General features: G+C 38.9%; 2 protein-coding genes across 2 annotated transcripts; both read right to left on the bottom strand.

Annotated features, from left to right (window-relative positions):
* Window positions 1-2481: 2481 nt before the first annotated feature.
* On the bottom strand, window positions 2482-6864 carry LOC106747912 (peroxisomal targeting signal 1 receptor). The gene is made up of 8 exons (XM_014625910.1): window positions 6608-6864; window positions 6130-6521; window positions 5629-5992; window positions 3936-4425; window positions 3671-3839; window positions 3432-3589; window positions 3179-3349; window positions 2482-3105 (listed from the first exon to the last, which is right to left on the bottom strand). Exons 2-8 carry the CDS (start codon window positions 6475-6477, stop codon window positions 3039-3041), a joined length of 1767 nt encoding a protein of 588 aa, XP_014481396.1. The 5' UTR covers window positions 6478-6521; window positions 6608-6864; the 3' UTR covers window positions 2482-3038.
* Window positions 6865-8534: 1670 nt separating this feature from the next.
* Window positions 8535-14003, bottom strand: LOC106747913 (actin-5C-like). Its single transcript, XM_014625912.1, has 4 exons — window positions 11757-14003; window positions 10718-11096; window positions 9946-10181; window positions 8535-9021 (listed from the first exon to the last, which is right to left on the bottom strand). The coding sequence occupies exons 1-4, from the start codon at window positions 11880-11882 to the stop codon at window positions 8632-8634; spliced, it is 1131 nt and encodes a 376-aa protein (XP_014481398.1). The 5' UTR covers window positions 11883-14003; the 3' UTR covers window positions 8535-8631.
* Window positions 14004-14015: the final 12 nt, after the last annotated feature.

The following is a 14015-nucleotide window of genomic DNA, read 5'->3' as shown; positions in this document are numbered from 1 at the left end:
ATCAATTTGGTGGGATTGGAAGGGTGTGGTATTTTTTGAGCTCCTTCCAAGGAACCGAACCATCAATACGGATGTCTACTGTCAGCAACTGGACAAACTGAATGCAGCGATTAAAGAAAAACGGTCAGAATTGGTCAATCGTAAGGGCGTCATTTTCCACCAGGACAACATTAGGCCACACACATCTTTGGTCACTCGCCAAAAATTAATGGAGCTTGATTGGGAATTGATGTTACATCCACCATATAGCCCTGACATTGCGCCGTCAGATTACTATTTATTTCGATCCTTGCAGAACTACTTGGATGGTAAAACTTTTAAGGATGATGAAGCTGTGAAATCGCACTTGGATCAATTTTTTGCCGATAAAAACCAGAAGTTCTACGAGTGTGGAATTATGAAGTTGCCAGAAAGATGGCAAAAGGTCATCGAACAAAATGGAAAATATGTCAGTGATTAAAGTTCATTCTATGCACAAAAAAAATTGTATTTTATTTCTATGAAAAAAATCGGCAATTACTTTTCGGGCAACCCAATATATATGTACACATACAGATATATAAATATCTTACACATGCAAGACAACTGTAAATAGAAAATAAATGTTACAATTGCTCGATTAAAGTGCCGTTTTTCAATCTTTTATATTTAAATTCTGGCTCCGGTCGTTTACTAGTCCAAGCTTTTGTATCTAATCTACTTAATATACGTTTTGGGTCAATGGCAGCCTCTCGAAATTTTGACATCGCATCATCGTCTTCCGCGAGTTCTTGACATTTTTTGCGTTTTTTAGATTTCTTCTCATAAACTACATGTACCTCTGCGGTACTTAAAAAATGTTGTGATGAACTTAAGAGTTTTATTCCTGATCTTTCCTTCTTTCTTTGCTGTTCCATACAACGATCACTAGCTTTATTATGCTGTTTTAAATCAATAATTCTGGAAAAAGATAATTATAAAGTGATACATTTGTAAAGTTAATATAATATAAGTTAATACCTTAATACCTTTCCAAGAACTCATCTAGCTTCTTGGCAACAAAACTCTGAAACGTAGCAGTCACACCAAAATTCGTAAATTGGTTTACCTGTCTCAGATTTGTTCTCAGGGATTCTGCATTTGATTCGTCAGTTCTCAATTCTTCTAAAATCATCCAAATAATTAATATACCAACCAAGAAAATTATCAACATGCAATCTATACATCATATTTATATGTCATATAATATTGTATATCATTTAAAGGTTGAATGTGCCGATATAATTTGCTGTAGATTAATGGAAATTGCAGACTATATGTGATATTACTCAGCTTCTTTCAACACTGCTGCTTGAATTAAATATCATTTTGAAGGTTATGGTCTCTGATTATTCAAATATTACTAATTTTTCGAAATTTTCCATTTTACTTTCTTTGAAGTATGTGAATTTAAAAATGATACAAGTGCAAAAAATGGACTTACTAGACTGAGGTATGAATTTGTGTTTTTTTGTGTTGTAAAGGTTGTCATTTAAAAACTGTTGGTCGATTGCTTCCTTAAGGATATCCGTAGGTATTTCGTCTTCTGAACTCGACGTATCCATTTGTTTATTGTTTCATTTTATCGTTAATTTTGATAGCGTAGTATCTGGTATATAGCACAATAAAAAAGAAAATAATGCGTCTTGCAAATAAATTTTAATGTTGTAATTCTCATATAAATCACGTATAATATTTATCTATCAATATTATTTACAATTGTCGCCACAATTGATAATATCGTAACTTTATAACCTAGGCACCTCGACTTTATTCACTTTAGGTGTATTTGAGGAGACGTTATCTAGCATTACCGCGTCTCCTATTCTATTCTCGTTGTACATGTAAAGAGTAATAAAGATAGAATGTCGCGGTAGCGCTGAATAGCGTCTCTTCGAACGCACCCTTTCACGCTTCACTGGCATTACGTTCATTGGCCAGTATTCATAATCAGATCTTATATTTAAGACCGTCTTAAGTTCAACTCCAGATGTCCCGTAGCCAATGAAGTAAGCCGTACAGAATCTGAAGATGAACTTAAGACCATTTTAAATATAAGATCCGTCTATGAATACCGAGCATTGCGCACGCGTGAAAAACCCGACTTGGGGCGCGCTCAAGGAAATGCTATTTAGCGCTACCGCATTATTCAATTCTTATTGTACATGTAAAGAATAATAAAGATAGAATGACACGGTAACGCTAAGTATCGTCTCTTCGAACGCACCCTTACAGGGCTGTGTTCCCTATTCGGATACTGCGGATAGAATAAAATTTAATTGATCAATCAGGATAAAAAGAACAAAGATCTCTATCATTATTAGTTGATTAAATGTTACTCTACCTTTCGAGTTTCGGAACGTAGCCTATAATAGAAGATTTATATAATATACATACGGTCGTACACTGAAAGTTGCTTTCCGAAGCAGTCTCAAAAGGGGCAACAATTTTAAAGTATCCCTTTTATATTTGCACATATACATATATATATACACACATTATTTGCAATTACAAAATATTTCGGAGTTTACCATTTACCTTCCACATGCTGTAACCATATTTACAAAGAAAAATATAATTATGTTTTGTCTCACTTATCTGTAGTCTTTTTGTATGTTAACGCTTTAGCAGAATGACTGGCTTATTTTGTGTCTCAAGTCTTGGATCCACATTCTGAACTCACTTTTATCGATAATGTGCTTTGGATCGGCTTCTCAACTATTCGGATGGCTCCTAAGTCACTTTTCGAGACATTTTTATGGATAAAAGTGAATTCAGAATATGAACTCTTGTCTTTAAGGGCCTTAAAGTAGAATGGCTAACTTATCGGTTCAAGATTATGCTTGTCAATTTAACACACGATAACGTTTTATGTCTTGAATTAAAAAGCTTTCTGCCTGTGATCGATGACAAACCGCTATATAATGGAGAAAAAAAACTTAAAAATTTATAAAGATTGAGAGAACATAAAGCATTGTTTTGAAACTACACATCAATCATTCTGCCTTTACTATATAAATTTATAAATGCATTTCCGTTTGTGGATTCCATACAATTCCAAATTCTGTATTTAATTTTTTTAAGTCTCTGAAAAAAATAATACGCATTTTTAGTTTTTACAGATTTTCGTTTGCATCAATTACGAAATATAAAATGTCACCTGTTCTCTACAGATTCTAGCAAGTGAACTTTGTCCATTATCGCTATTACTAATCTTAAACTGGACCATATCGTTCTCGACATTTTCGCTTCGGAAGCCACTATTTTACCCTCTGCGTCTTTTCCCGAGGCTTGCTGATTTAAGGCTATCAGAAAATGTTCAGCTGCTTGCCTGTAACACCGTGCAATCTCGTGAATACAATTATTTTGCTATCTTTTATCACAGTGTGAGAAATAAATAAATCTATACTAACGCATGTGCTCCAAGATTAATGCAAGATATGCCGAGATTGTAACGCGCTCTAATGAAACCAGGCGATAATTCCAGGGCGCGTCGATACGCGTTGATAGCTTCCGCCGATCGTTGTCCATTAGCCAGCGTAGCGCCCCATCTATTCCATAATCCAGGATCCTTGAAATATATGTTGAAGTACAAATCGCTCGCAACGTTTGACTCGTTGAAACAAAGCTTTATCAAAAGAAGACCATTTACCTCAGGACGTACCCCTAATGCCGCTTGAAAACAATCAGCAGCTTTTTCATATTCGCACATCAAAGTTAATAACACACCTAGTCCACATTGCACATCCGGGTCAATTTCATGAGGACTCAGTCTCGCAGCTTGAATATATAATTGCTGAACTTCCTTCCCTGCTGCACGACTACAAAAATAAACACACGTATACTTGATATGTTGAGAACATTTTTATATTAAATTAAATTTTCTATATTCAAAATTATATTCCCTGGTAACTTACTCTAACAATATGCCAAGCGAGCCTGGAGGTAGCTGAAGTTTCTGCGAAGGTTCCACGACTAAATGCTTATACTTCTCATTTTTCAACAGCCATTCCCTCAATGTCATGCAAGCTTTCCATTGCTGACATTCATTTGTGTAACAAACTGCCAATGACATGAGGGCGGCGCCGTTCATTGGATCTAAATTCAGACAGTGTCTTAAGGCAGGAATGGCAAAGTGATCTTGTTCATTTTCAGCCTGCGCTCTACCGAGAAGATACCAAGCTTCAGAATTATTATCTTCTTGCTGAACAGCCGCTTCAAAACAGAGCACAGCACTCGGCAAATCTCCCATTTTTAATCGTCTCTTGCCTTCCTCCAGTGCGTTTGGCAGATCTTTCATAGGATTTGACTGTTGAAATTCGTACACCTCAGAGTCACTTGATACGCCAAACGGAGAGAAATCAGCTTTATCTGATTTCATCCACTCATTGTTGTAATCATGGGCCTCTACAACATGTTTATTATTAAAATGTTTACACAAATTCATACTTGGAGAAATAGATTTTGCTCGGTGTGAATACAAGAGAACGCCTCTACAGTCACGCTCTCGAAATCGAAATGTGACCCCATCAGACACAAAGGCTAAAGCCAGCGGTACACGATACTTGTTTTCGTGTTGGATTACTTGATGGATAGAAATACTGCGTTCTGATTGGTGTATTCCTAAAAATGGATGACAATACACCAATCAAAACGCAATATTTCCATCCAGCAAACAATCCAGCACGAAAACAAGCATCGTGTGCCGCTGGCTTAAGTTCTATTTGACTCTCGGAATGTCACGAGCGCCAAAATATACGAGCCTGAATAAACAATGGTTGTCATGGAAACAAGCATCACGTGAATTAGAAATGTGTGACTATTGGTCTGTTTTTTATAGCTGAACTGCTGAAGGATAAGTTGAAGTGAGAAAACATGTACTTGTCTCATTTCAACTCATTGTTCAGCAGTACAGCTGTAAAGAACAGGCCAATATAAAGAAGCGGACTACAAAATGTGCATTCCACTCGCAACGATCGTAAGCAGCATTCTTGTTTTTCTTGCACGTTAAAGACAGAACGATGCTCGCAATCGTTGCGAGCGTTAGATGGAACGCACCTTATAATTCGATTGGTCAATTTCTTAAGGTTTAAAGCATCTATTGTAGACTAGAACTTATATTAGCTGTACGTGTAGGCTCTATTGACACAACACGAGTTTAAGGGAGAACCTTGACAGAAAAGCAACAGCCAATCAGAACTCGTGCTGGTAAGCAGTAAGCAGTAAATAAAGCAAAAACTGTCTACCAGGGCAAATTCTGATTGGCTGCTGCTTTTCCGCTTTTCTGTCAAAGTGTGATTTCTCCCTAATGCGGACACAGACGCTATGGTATTTTTTAAATCAAATTTGCTGCCAACTTGTCAGTATACAACTTTTGCTTACTAGTTAAACTCTAATTTAGGAGGAAAATTGCAAATACGTCAGTCCATGTATGAGATATTTGTATGTGAATTAAGTGGCCTATTCTTTATAGCTACACTGTTGAACTGGTACAATAAGTTGAAGTGAGAAAACATCAACACTTATTGCGCTAGTTCAGCAGTGTGGCTATAAAGAACAGACCAAATAAAATGATGCATATTATTGAAAGAAAAAATTATGGATACGTACTTAATAAAATGTCGTCTTCCAGAAACTCATCTGTCCAGGTACCTGCAGCTCCTAATTCCTCCTCCATCAGGTTAAGAGACTCTCCACTAGCCTCATTACAAAGGCGCTCCTTATCAGCCTCGTCATGAAGGCGCTCGAATCTTCTTAGTATTTCGTGTGTTTTCATCATTCTCACCATCTCTGGTTCTGTTTCAATATATCCTTCCTTCCAATCTTCTGGAACATGAAATTGCTCTGAACCACTACTTGTTGCAGCATTCTGTGTGTCATCTATAAACTGTTCTACATAATCTTTCTGGTTCCTGAACCATTCTGGTTCAAAGTCAGCTTCAGGATGAATTTTCATCATATGCATATTGTTATCCTAAGCAAAGATTGCTTTATAAGTTTATCTTACATATTATACGCATTATGTTAATTAGAAATTTGAAATAGAGGTTTTTCATGTTAAAGATGAAAGTTCTCGGTATTTGTCACAGCAACAATAATTTATTAAATTACCATAATGTCCTCCTTAGATCCAGTATATTGATTGATCCAATCCTTGCCTGAATGACTTGATTCTATAATGTTTTCAGGTATTATCATTGGAGGAAGAGAGATATTTTGTTCAATTCCTCTCATTTCTTGCAATAAGTTGTTCATTCTAAATGTTTGAGGGCAAGCTGATTCCTCTAGAAATTCTTTGACTAACTCATCTTTGGTCACAGGTTGATGCAGATTTGGTGGCCCAAGTAACTGCTGAATACCTTCTTCTTTGAACCCACGGTTGTTTACATAATGTGATGCCAAGCCCAACAACGAGCTGGGATTCCCACAGTTTCCTTCCACTAGGTCACGAAATGCCATTTTTGTATTGCCTTATTTATTATTGACTTCCCGCACAAGAGGACCTGGAGGATATATTATTTTAGAGTTTCATTGGGTATTATATAAATTTTCATATATATCTTGTACGATTGTATCGTTGGATACTTACTATCGGCATAAACGTTGAATAAAAATTGTTTAACTCGAAACAATTAAAATGGTAAAAATGACTTGTCGTTGATCGGTAATCAATCGATTGACTTTCTCCAGACTGGTTTTCACCATTGACGCAAAAACGAAATAATTAAAATATCATATTATTGTGACACGTAGTTCGTCCGAGATTGAGTTGATCTTTGGATCTTCATGCGTAAAGGTGCCATTTCATGCGGCGAAGAAAAATAATGTATTACCCCCACTTTGCCGATTTTCGTCAAAATAGCTATATATAGCGAAGGTACGTTCAAAGGATGCGTTCGGGGAGACGCTATTTTATTCTACCGCGTAATTCTATCTTTATTAGGGTGAAGTTACACGGTGCGTAATAGAGAGTGCATCTTAGAAGCAACCAATCAGAGCTCTTTTCGATCATGCGAGTTTTGTGTGCTGATTGGTTGTTGCTATGATGCACTTTCTATTCCACAGTTCTATTACGCATCGTGTAATTTCACTCTCAGCGTCCGTCCATTAGCATGTGAGGACGTAGTAAAGAGTTGCTTTGTTGTTTATTTTTGAATTGAATGGTGTTCATCGATGGTCCATTGGTGTATTTCTTTCAACATATTTTTGCATATAGAATCGCTTCTTATTCGCTATTTTATTAAATTTTCATATATTTTTCCGAATTATATGTTCGCATTCTTAATACTTCGTTTATAATTGGCGGTACTGCGCATGAGAATTCAACCAATCCAGGCACAGTTTTGGAGATACCTCGTCCCTCAAACGGGCTCCCCTCCCCTCCAGAATCGCTCGCCTAATTAGTTTCACGGTGCATACTCAAGTTATCAATAAATTTTTTGCACGGATAGAAACATACGATCTTTCTCGCATGTGTCATTTATCAATAAGTTTTGCCATATGTGTAGAATTTTCCTATTCCTAGGGTGATTTGTACACAGTATATTTATTATATTACAGTCCATATTAGGCCCATCGACACACATCATGCACGCACGTGAGAAGCGAGGGTACGTGAGAGCTCACTTTAATAAAGTACCCCAAAGAATTCGACCATGCGACCTACACCTTGGTGCAGCTAAGATAACGCTAATGCCGGCGGTAAATTTCAGTGGCGCATATCTCGAATAGTTTTTGGCTAAATGGAACTTAATTATACTGTTTTGAAAAGCCCTCGAGATAAGCTATGAAAAGAATATGCCATGAAAAATAGTGTTCCATTTAAAAAATTGAATGTGACCTTTACGTGACTTTCAAACGACTATTCAAGGTCAAACCAATGACAACAACTTGTGTTTCCCTCTCCCCCCTCCTAAATCATACAATCCATTGACGCACTCTTTTCAAAATATTTGGGTGTAAAAGTTAAAATGGGACACCCTGTATGTATGTATGTATGTATGTATGTATGTATGTATGTATGTATGTATGTATGTATGTATGTATGTATGTATGTATGTATGTATGTATGTATAGAACTAAAATTGATACAAACATATGTAAAATTCATCGATCTAACATTCTCAGACAATGAAAAACTATTCGCCAGGAAGTAAAGGACCAATGTGTACAGTCGGTGTCACATAAAGTCAAAATCTTACAAACTATTTTAATTCCGTCATTACTATAGTTATTCGATTTTCAACCTTATAGATGATATAAGATTAAAAAGTGTAATTTTTCTCCGTCCAAGGAATGGTGCAGTATACGCCGACTGTGTGTTTTCTCTTGAGGAGCAAAAAATTGTTTCTCGGGAAAATTAAACATTTTTTCGAAAGCTGTCTCGCACGAAGTAAGAGAGGAATATTCGCGGGAAATAAGTTATTCTATAAATATGTGTACTCGGCAGATGAACAATTTCTCGGGAGAGCAAGAAGACGCGAGATTCGAGAACTTCTCTCGATCGTTCGACACGGTGAAGCCGGCGGTGCGTGCGATTCATCGAAGGATCGTGTCGCTCGAAGAGTATCTCGAGGAGGGAGATTAGAACATTAAGACGTCGCGAGAGCGTCCTCAGAAGCATTTTCTGTGCACAATGAACGGGCCCGACTCGTCGTACTCCTGTTTGGAGATCCACATCTGCTGGAACGTGCTGAGACTGGCGAGAATCGAGCCACCGATCCACACCGAATACTTCCTCTCGGGCGGCGCGATTATCTTGATCTTCATGGTGGCTGGCGCGAGCGCTGTGATCTCCTTCTGCATGCGATCGGCGATGCCCGGATACATGGTGGTGCCACCCGACAGCACCGAGTTCGCGTACAAGTCCTTGCGGATGTCGACGTCGCACTTCATGATCGAGTTGTACGTCGTCTCGTGTATGCCGCAACACTCCATGCCCAAGAAGCTCGGCTGGAACATTGCCTCCGGACAGCGGAAGCGTTCGTTGCCGATAGTGATGACCTGGAATCAGCGTGGTCCGTTACGTCTTCGTCCACTGACCGCACGACCAGGCAATCCATGACGACTTAACGCCTGCCGGCGCGCGAACGCGCGTAATTAATGCTAATGATGAGCGCGCGTCTCCCACCGTTACCGCCGCTCGTCACGACGTTCATCTCTCTTGGTGTAAAAGTTTATTATCTGTTTTTTTTTTTAATGAAAAAATGCACATTTATTTATTTTGAAATATAATCAACCAATTGAGAATGATTTTTACCAAATTGTGAGCTAATCAATGAATGATAACAAGAATTCCCAACCTTCCGTTCTGTCGTTTCACAATAATGGAAAAGTTAATCACTTCTATCTGTATTAGCAAGATAGAGCAGATAGCAGCACTTGACAGCAATTTTAGGTCGTCAATTAGCTTGACCAGAGTTTAGTGAGAATCAGTTCGCGCCGTTTTGTCCGAACACGCCATCTCTCCCGCGTCATTCTACATTCGCAGAAATTCCGGGATTTCTGAGCGAAGAATTAATGAAAAAACGGGATCTTTTGCACAAATCCAATATGATGTTTTCAAATTACGTTTTTCTGTATATATTCGTATGCCATATTGAAACTTTATCTCGAAAGAGATAGGCGATCGTAAATTGGCGAGAATACATTGAAATATTTTGAGCGATATCACGCTGTCTGGAGTGCTTTATTGCATAATAGCGATCGTCGGACGTATAAATAATTCACGACGCACATACATTGCTGCATTATTAGAACGTAGTTATCTTGAGACAGGATTTTAACGGCGTGTCTAATAATTGCCGAGGAAGCTAGTGCTCTTCTCTGTGTTTGACTCTTAAGGCCACGGCGGTAACGCTTCACGTTAATCGCGCGGACGTTGCACTCGTGAAACACATCATAATGCGACGTCGGTCCTCATGTTACCTGGCCGTCCGGCAGCTCGTAGCTCTTTTCCAAGGCGCTCGACGCTGCGGCTGTCGCCATTTCATGCTGGAAGTCCAAGGCCACGTAGCACAACTTCTCTTTGATGTCGCGCACAATCTCCCGCTCGGCAGTGGTTGTAAAAGAGTAGCCTCTTTCGGTGAGGATCTTCATCAAGTAGTCGGTCAAGTCGCGGCCGGCCAGGTCCAGGCGCAGGATGGCGTGCGGTAACGCGTATCCTGAAACGACAAATCGCGCATCATCGCGCACCGGGAGATATCGACGACTAAGTTTGACGCTCAATCGATTTCTTTTCTACAGTGAGGAAAAAAGTGGCCAAATCAACGGAATTTTGCTTAAACGAATAAAATTTGTTCAAGCGTATCATTTAGTCCACCGAACAAATTATACCATTGTTGTAAGCACATATCTACGATGGATCTACGATGGGTGTAGTAAGCCTTTTGCCTCTAAGCACTAAATTGTAATATAACTTCTAGTAAAAAGCTTTTCCAGCACATGTCGCCAATTACCAAGATTTAAGTATTATCGCGTCTTTTGGCAAAGCGCCTTTTGTCAGAAATTACATTTTGTTGTTTAGAGCAAAAGGCTAAAAACTTACCTATTGTCGATTAACGAATTGTCAATTAATTTAACAATTGCGGTTTGATCGACAATAATTTTTTTTTTTAATTAGGATTACTGCCGATCTCGTCGATCCAATTGCTTTTTTCTTTCTCAGTGTAGATTTCTCAACGTACGGAAGCAAACATACCCTCGTAAATAGGTACTGTGTGAGACACCCCGTCACCGCTGTCCAGGACAATGCCGGTCGTGCGGCCGGACGCGTACAGTGACAGAACAGCTTGAATGGCGACGTACATGGCCGGCGTGTTGAAAGTTTCAAACATAATCTGCGTCATCTTCTCCCGGTTAGCTTTCGGGTTCAACGGTGCCTCCGTGAGCAGGACGGGGTGCTCCTCAGGCGCGATTCGCAACTCGTTGTAAAACGTGTGATGCCAGATCTTCTCCATGTCGTCCCAGTTGGTGACGATGCCATGCTCGATGGGATACTTGACGGTAAGGACGCCCCGCTTGCTCTGCGCCTCATCGCCGACGTAGCTGTCCTTCTGTCCCATGCCCACCATGATTCCCTAAACATGTCTGAGATTAGAGTACAGCACGCTCGAAATTCATCGAATTGAGTCGTCACTCAGTATCAAGACTCTTTTACAGTAAGATCGTAAATGAATATGAACCCTTACGATCTTATGTGGAATGAACCTTTACAACATCGTTTTACAGACTTATAGCCATAGTTCTTACGGACTATCATAGAATAGCCTTAAGGGCGTTCCGGTATAATAAACCGTAACATAAGATCGTAAGCGAAATAAAAATCACATTCGATCTTATGTTTATTAATTTATTTATACAAGCGGAATAATCCCACTTTACGCATATAAAGAATAAATTGTTAATTTACGTAATAGAACATTAAATATTTTATATGTGTATAAACTGACTAGCAGCAACAAAAAAGCGTTTACAAAATATCGCGAAGATGTAAATAATCCGGGGCTGATATCGAATATAAAAGGACATAAAGAAAGATGAGCAGTCAAAGCACCAAAAGTCGAAATACATAATTAAGCAACGCACAAACATTGTATAATTATGTTCACGCACAAATTATGCACACAATGTTATGTTACGTATCGGAAAAGGCTTTTACAACCGCGTCTTACAAATTTCGGATCATACTCTTATTGCAGACATTGTGGAATGGTTTTTATTTCTTCTCCCCTTGTTACCTGGTATCGGGGTCTTCCGACGATCGACGGAAAGACGGCTCGAGGAGCATCGTCCCCGGCGAACCCGGCCTTGCACATTCCAGATCCATTGTCGATCACCAGCGCGGCCACGTCGTCATCGCACATTTCGGAAGGGCGTCGTAGGTACAGTGGTCGCGGTGACGTCGAATTCGGCGACTATCAAACGGACAATCGGATTGATTGGACTAGATGTTACACCGTCTTCGCGTGACATGAGCTTCCGGAGCATTGCGTTTTCCTGGAAGGAAGAGTTGCTTTATATAAGCTCCCCTCCTGTGGCTCCGCCGCACATGAATCCGTCCGTTTTTACGCCGAGACGCCGGACACAACCGGTGGATCTTCTCTCCAAGTCGCTTGACAGTAACCGATTTTTTTTTCCACAATAAGTGCAAAGAGAATACTTTCGCTCGCGTTGAAGAACGGAGATTCGTGGACGATTTTTAGTAAAAACTACTTGCATATCTTGCGAATTACATAACGAAGACGTTATTAATCAGAAAAATACAACGTACAAATACAAGGTGTAATTAAAAATTAAATATACAAACGTGATGAATGAAAGACGCTTAATAAACAAAATCGAGAGATACATTTCGTTCTTAGCGGTACAACGCAATGCAACATGGGCTCCTCCACATACAGACGTGATTTATCGACATTGCACACAATAAATTGAAAACAATGTGTTCATCAGATAGCATATTCCCGCGTCTCTTACATTTTATAAAGAATATCATGCGCGATTTTTAATACTTAATTGCTCTTTAATGCATGCCAATTACTACCGGCAGTTACTAATCGCTCGTAATGTTATCTCCGTTGAGTACGCGAAGAGTCTCGCGGTAACTAGAGCATACGCTTCTCTGCGTTCTCCAACATTCTCTCACATTGATCTTTCCGTAAATTCTTGCGGCGGACCGCAATGTTTTTTACATGTCGCGCAACAAGAATATAATTTCACTCGCAAAAATTTTCAGGACGAACAAAGCGAAAAAGACATCTTGACTTGCTGTGCAAGACGAGATGTCTTAAAATCTGCTAAAAATATCTCTAAATTGTGATAAATATAAATATCCCTTTCACCCCCTCCCCCCCCTCTTTATCTTTCAAGCCAACAAGATATTACTCCATTGTTCCGTTTGATTCTTAATTACACGATATGCAAATTATATCACTTATGTCCTAGAGCACTAACATTTCAACATTAAGTTGTCATCGAGGCTTTGAGATACAGGGTCTCTCTCGATTCTGCAAGATTTCTGCCCACATGTGTGTCGCAGAATGACAAAATTGGACAAAAAGAGGCAACGAAAACTCATGAGGTTAATAGGATAACAGGCCAAGATGTCTTAATTGTTTTAGATTGCCTCCTAGAGATGTGTGGACAGTTTTTTTTTTTAAATAGACAATCGATGTACACCTCAAAATACCTGTGAAAGATATTTTGAAAATTTCAGCGTTATTTTTATCAGACTTGCGAGATAGAGAACGTAAACAGTAACATTACATCAATATTATAATTTCTTACTCAATAATGTAATATGTAACATGCGTTGTATATGACAATTACATTGTTGAGTGGGAAATTGTAACATTATTGTAATGTCACTGTTAGCTTATTATATGTATTTCCTAAATGTTACAATGAACTTGCACTTCTTACAGCTATCGAAAAGGCTCATACGAATAATGTAAATCAGCGATAAGAACAAATATCGTTTCCTTTTTTTCTTGGCTCAGTAACAGAGATACCGACGCGGTTACTGAATCGCAGTCACTAGTTCCATCGCATCACTTGCGGATAACAAGCTTTATTCCATTAAGGATATTTTACAAACCAGCGCACATTACAGCGAGTCACTGTTCCGTAGACTGATCGTCTACCAGAGCGTCCGTACAATCGCCGTATTACGCTCCCTAATTAACTGTTCAACTAATGATACTAATTAGGCTGTGAAATTAAGTACCCACTCTAGTTTGAGACTTTTGCATAAAACCACTCGTAATATTTTTAAAACGGCATGATGCCGGTAATAGAAGGACCATGTATGAACAATCATGTTATATAAAATATTCGATTAAAATTAGACAAGCGACACCCACCACTTTGCGGTTATATACATTTATGTACACACGCGTTATGTACACACACGCACACACACACACATACATGTCTCTAATTAACGAAAAGTGCATATCAGAAAAGGCGTGATGATCGGGGGGGGGGGGGGGGGGGAA

This window comes from Dinoponera quadriceps, unplaced genomic scaffold (genome assembly GCF_001313825.1).
Source record: "Dinoponera quadriceps isolate SergipeBrazil2010 unplaced genomic scaffold, ASM131382v1 scaffold2379, whole genome shotgun sequence".
Lineage (NCBI taxonomy): Eukaryota > Metazoa > Arthropoda > Insecta > Hymenoptera > Formicidae > Dinoponera > Dinoponera quadriceps.
This window is presented reverse-complemented; position numbering and strand designations above follow the sequence as displayed.

Bases quoted from the DNA above. Each gene is read 5' to 3' on its own strand.
- LOC106747912 (XM_014625910.1), bottom strand. From the start codon at position 6,477: ATGGCATTTCGTGACCTAGTGGAAGGAAACTGTGGGAATCCCAGCTCG. The intron at 4,426-5,628 runs GTACGTATCCAT...AACATGTTGTAG, and splicing joins GGAAGACGACATTTTATTAA to AGGCCCATGATTACAACAAT. The intron at 3,350-3,431 runs GTTAGTATAGAT...ACGGTGTTACAG, and splicing joins ATTAATCTTGGAGCACATGC to GCAAGCAGCTGAACATTTTC.
- LOC106747913 (XM_014625912.1), bottom strand. From the start codon at position 11,882: ATGTGCGATGACGACGTGGCCGCGCTGGTGATCGACAATGGATCTGGA. The intron at 11,097-11,756 runs GTAACAAGGGGA...AGACATGTTTAG, and splicing joins TCGGAAGACCCCGATACCAG to GGAATCATGGTGGGCATGGG. The intron at 9,022-9,945 runs GTAACATGAGGA...CGCTGATTCCAG, and splicing joins ACGAGCTGCCGGACGGCCAG to GTCATCACTATCGGCAACGA.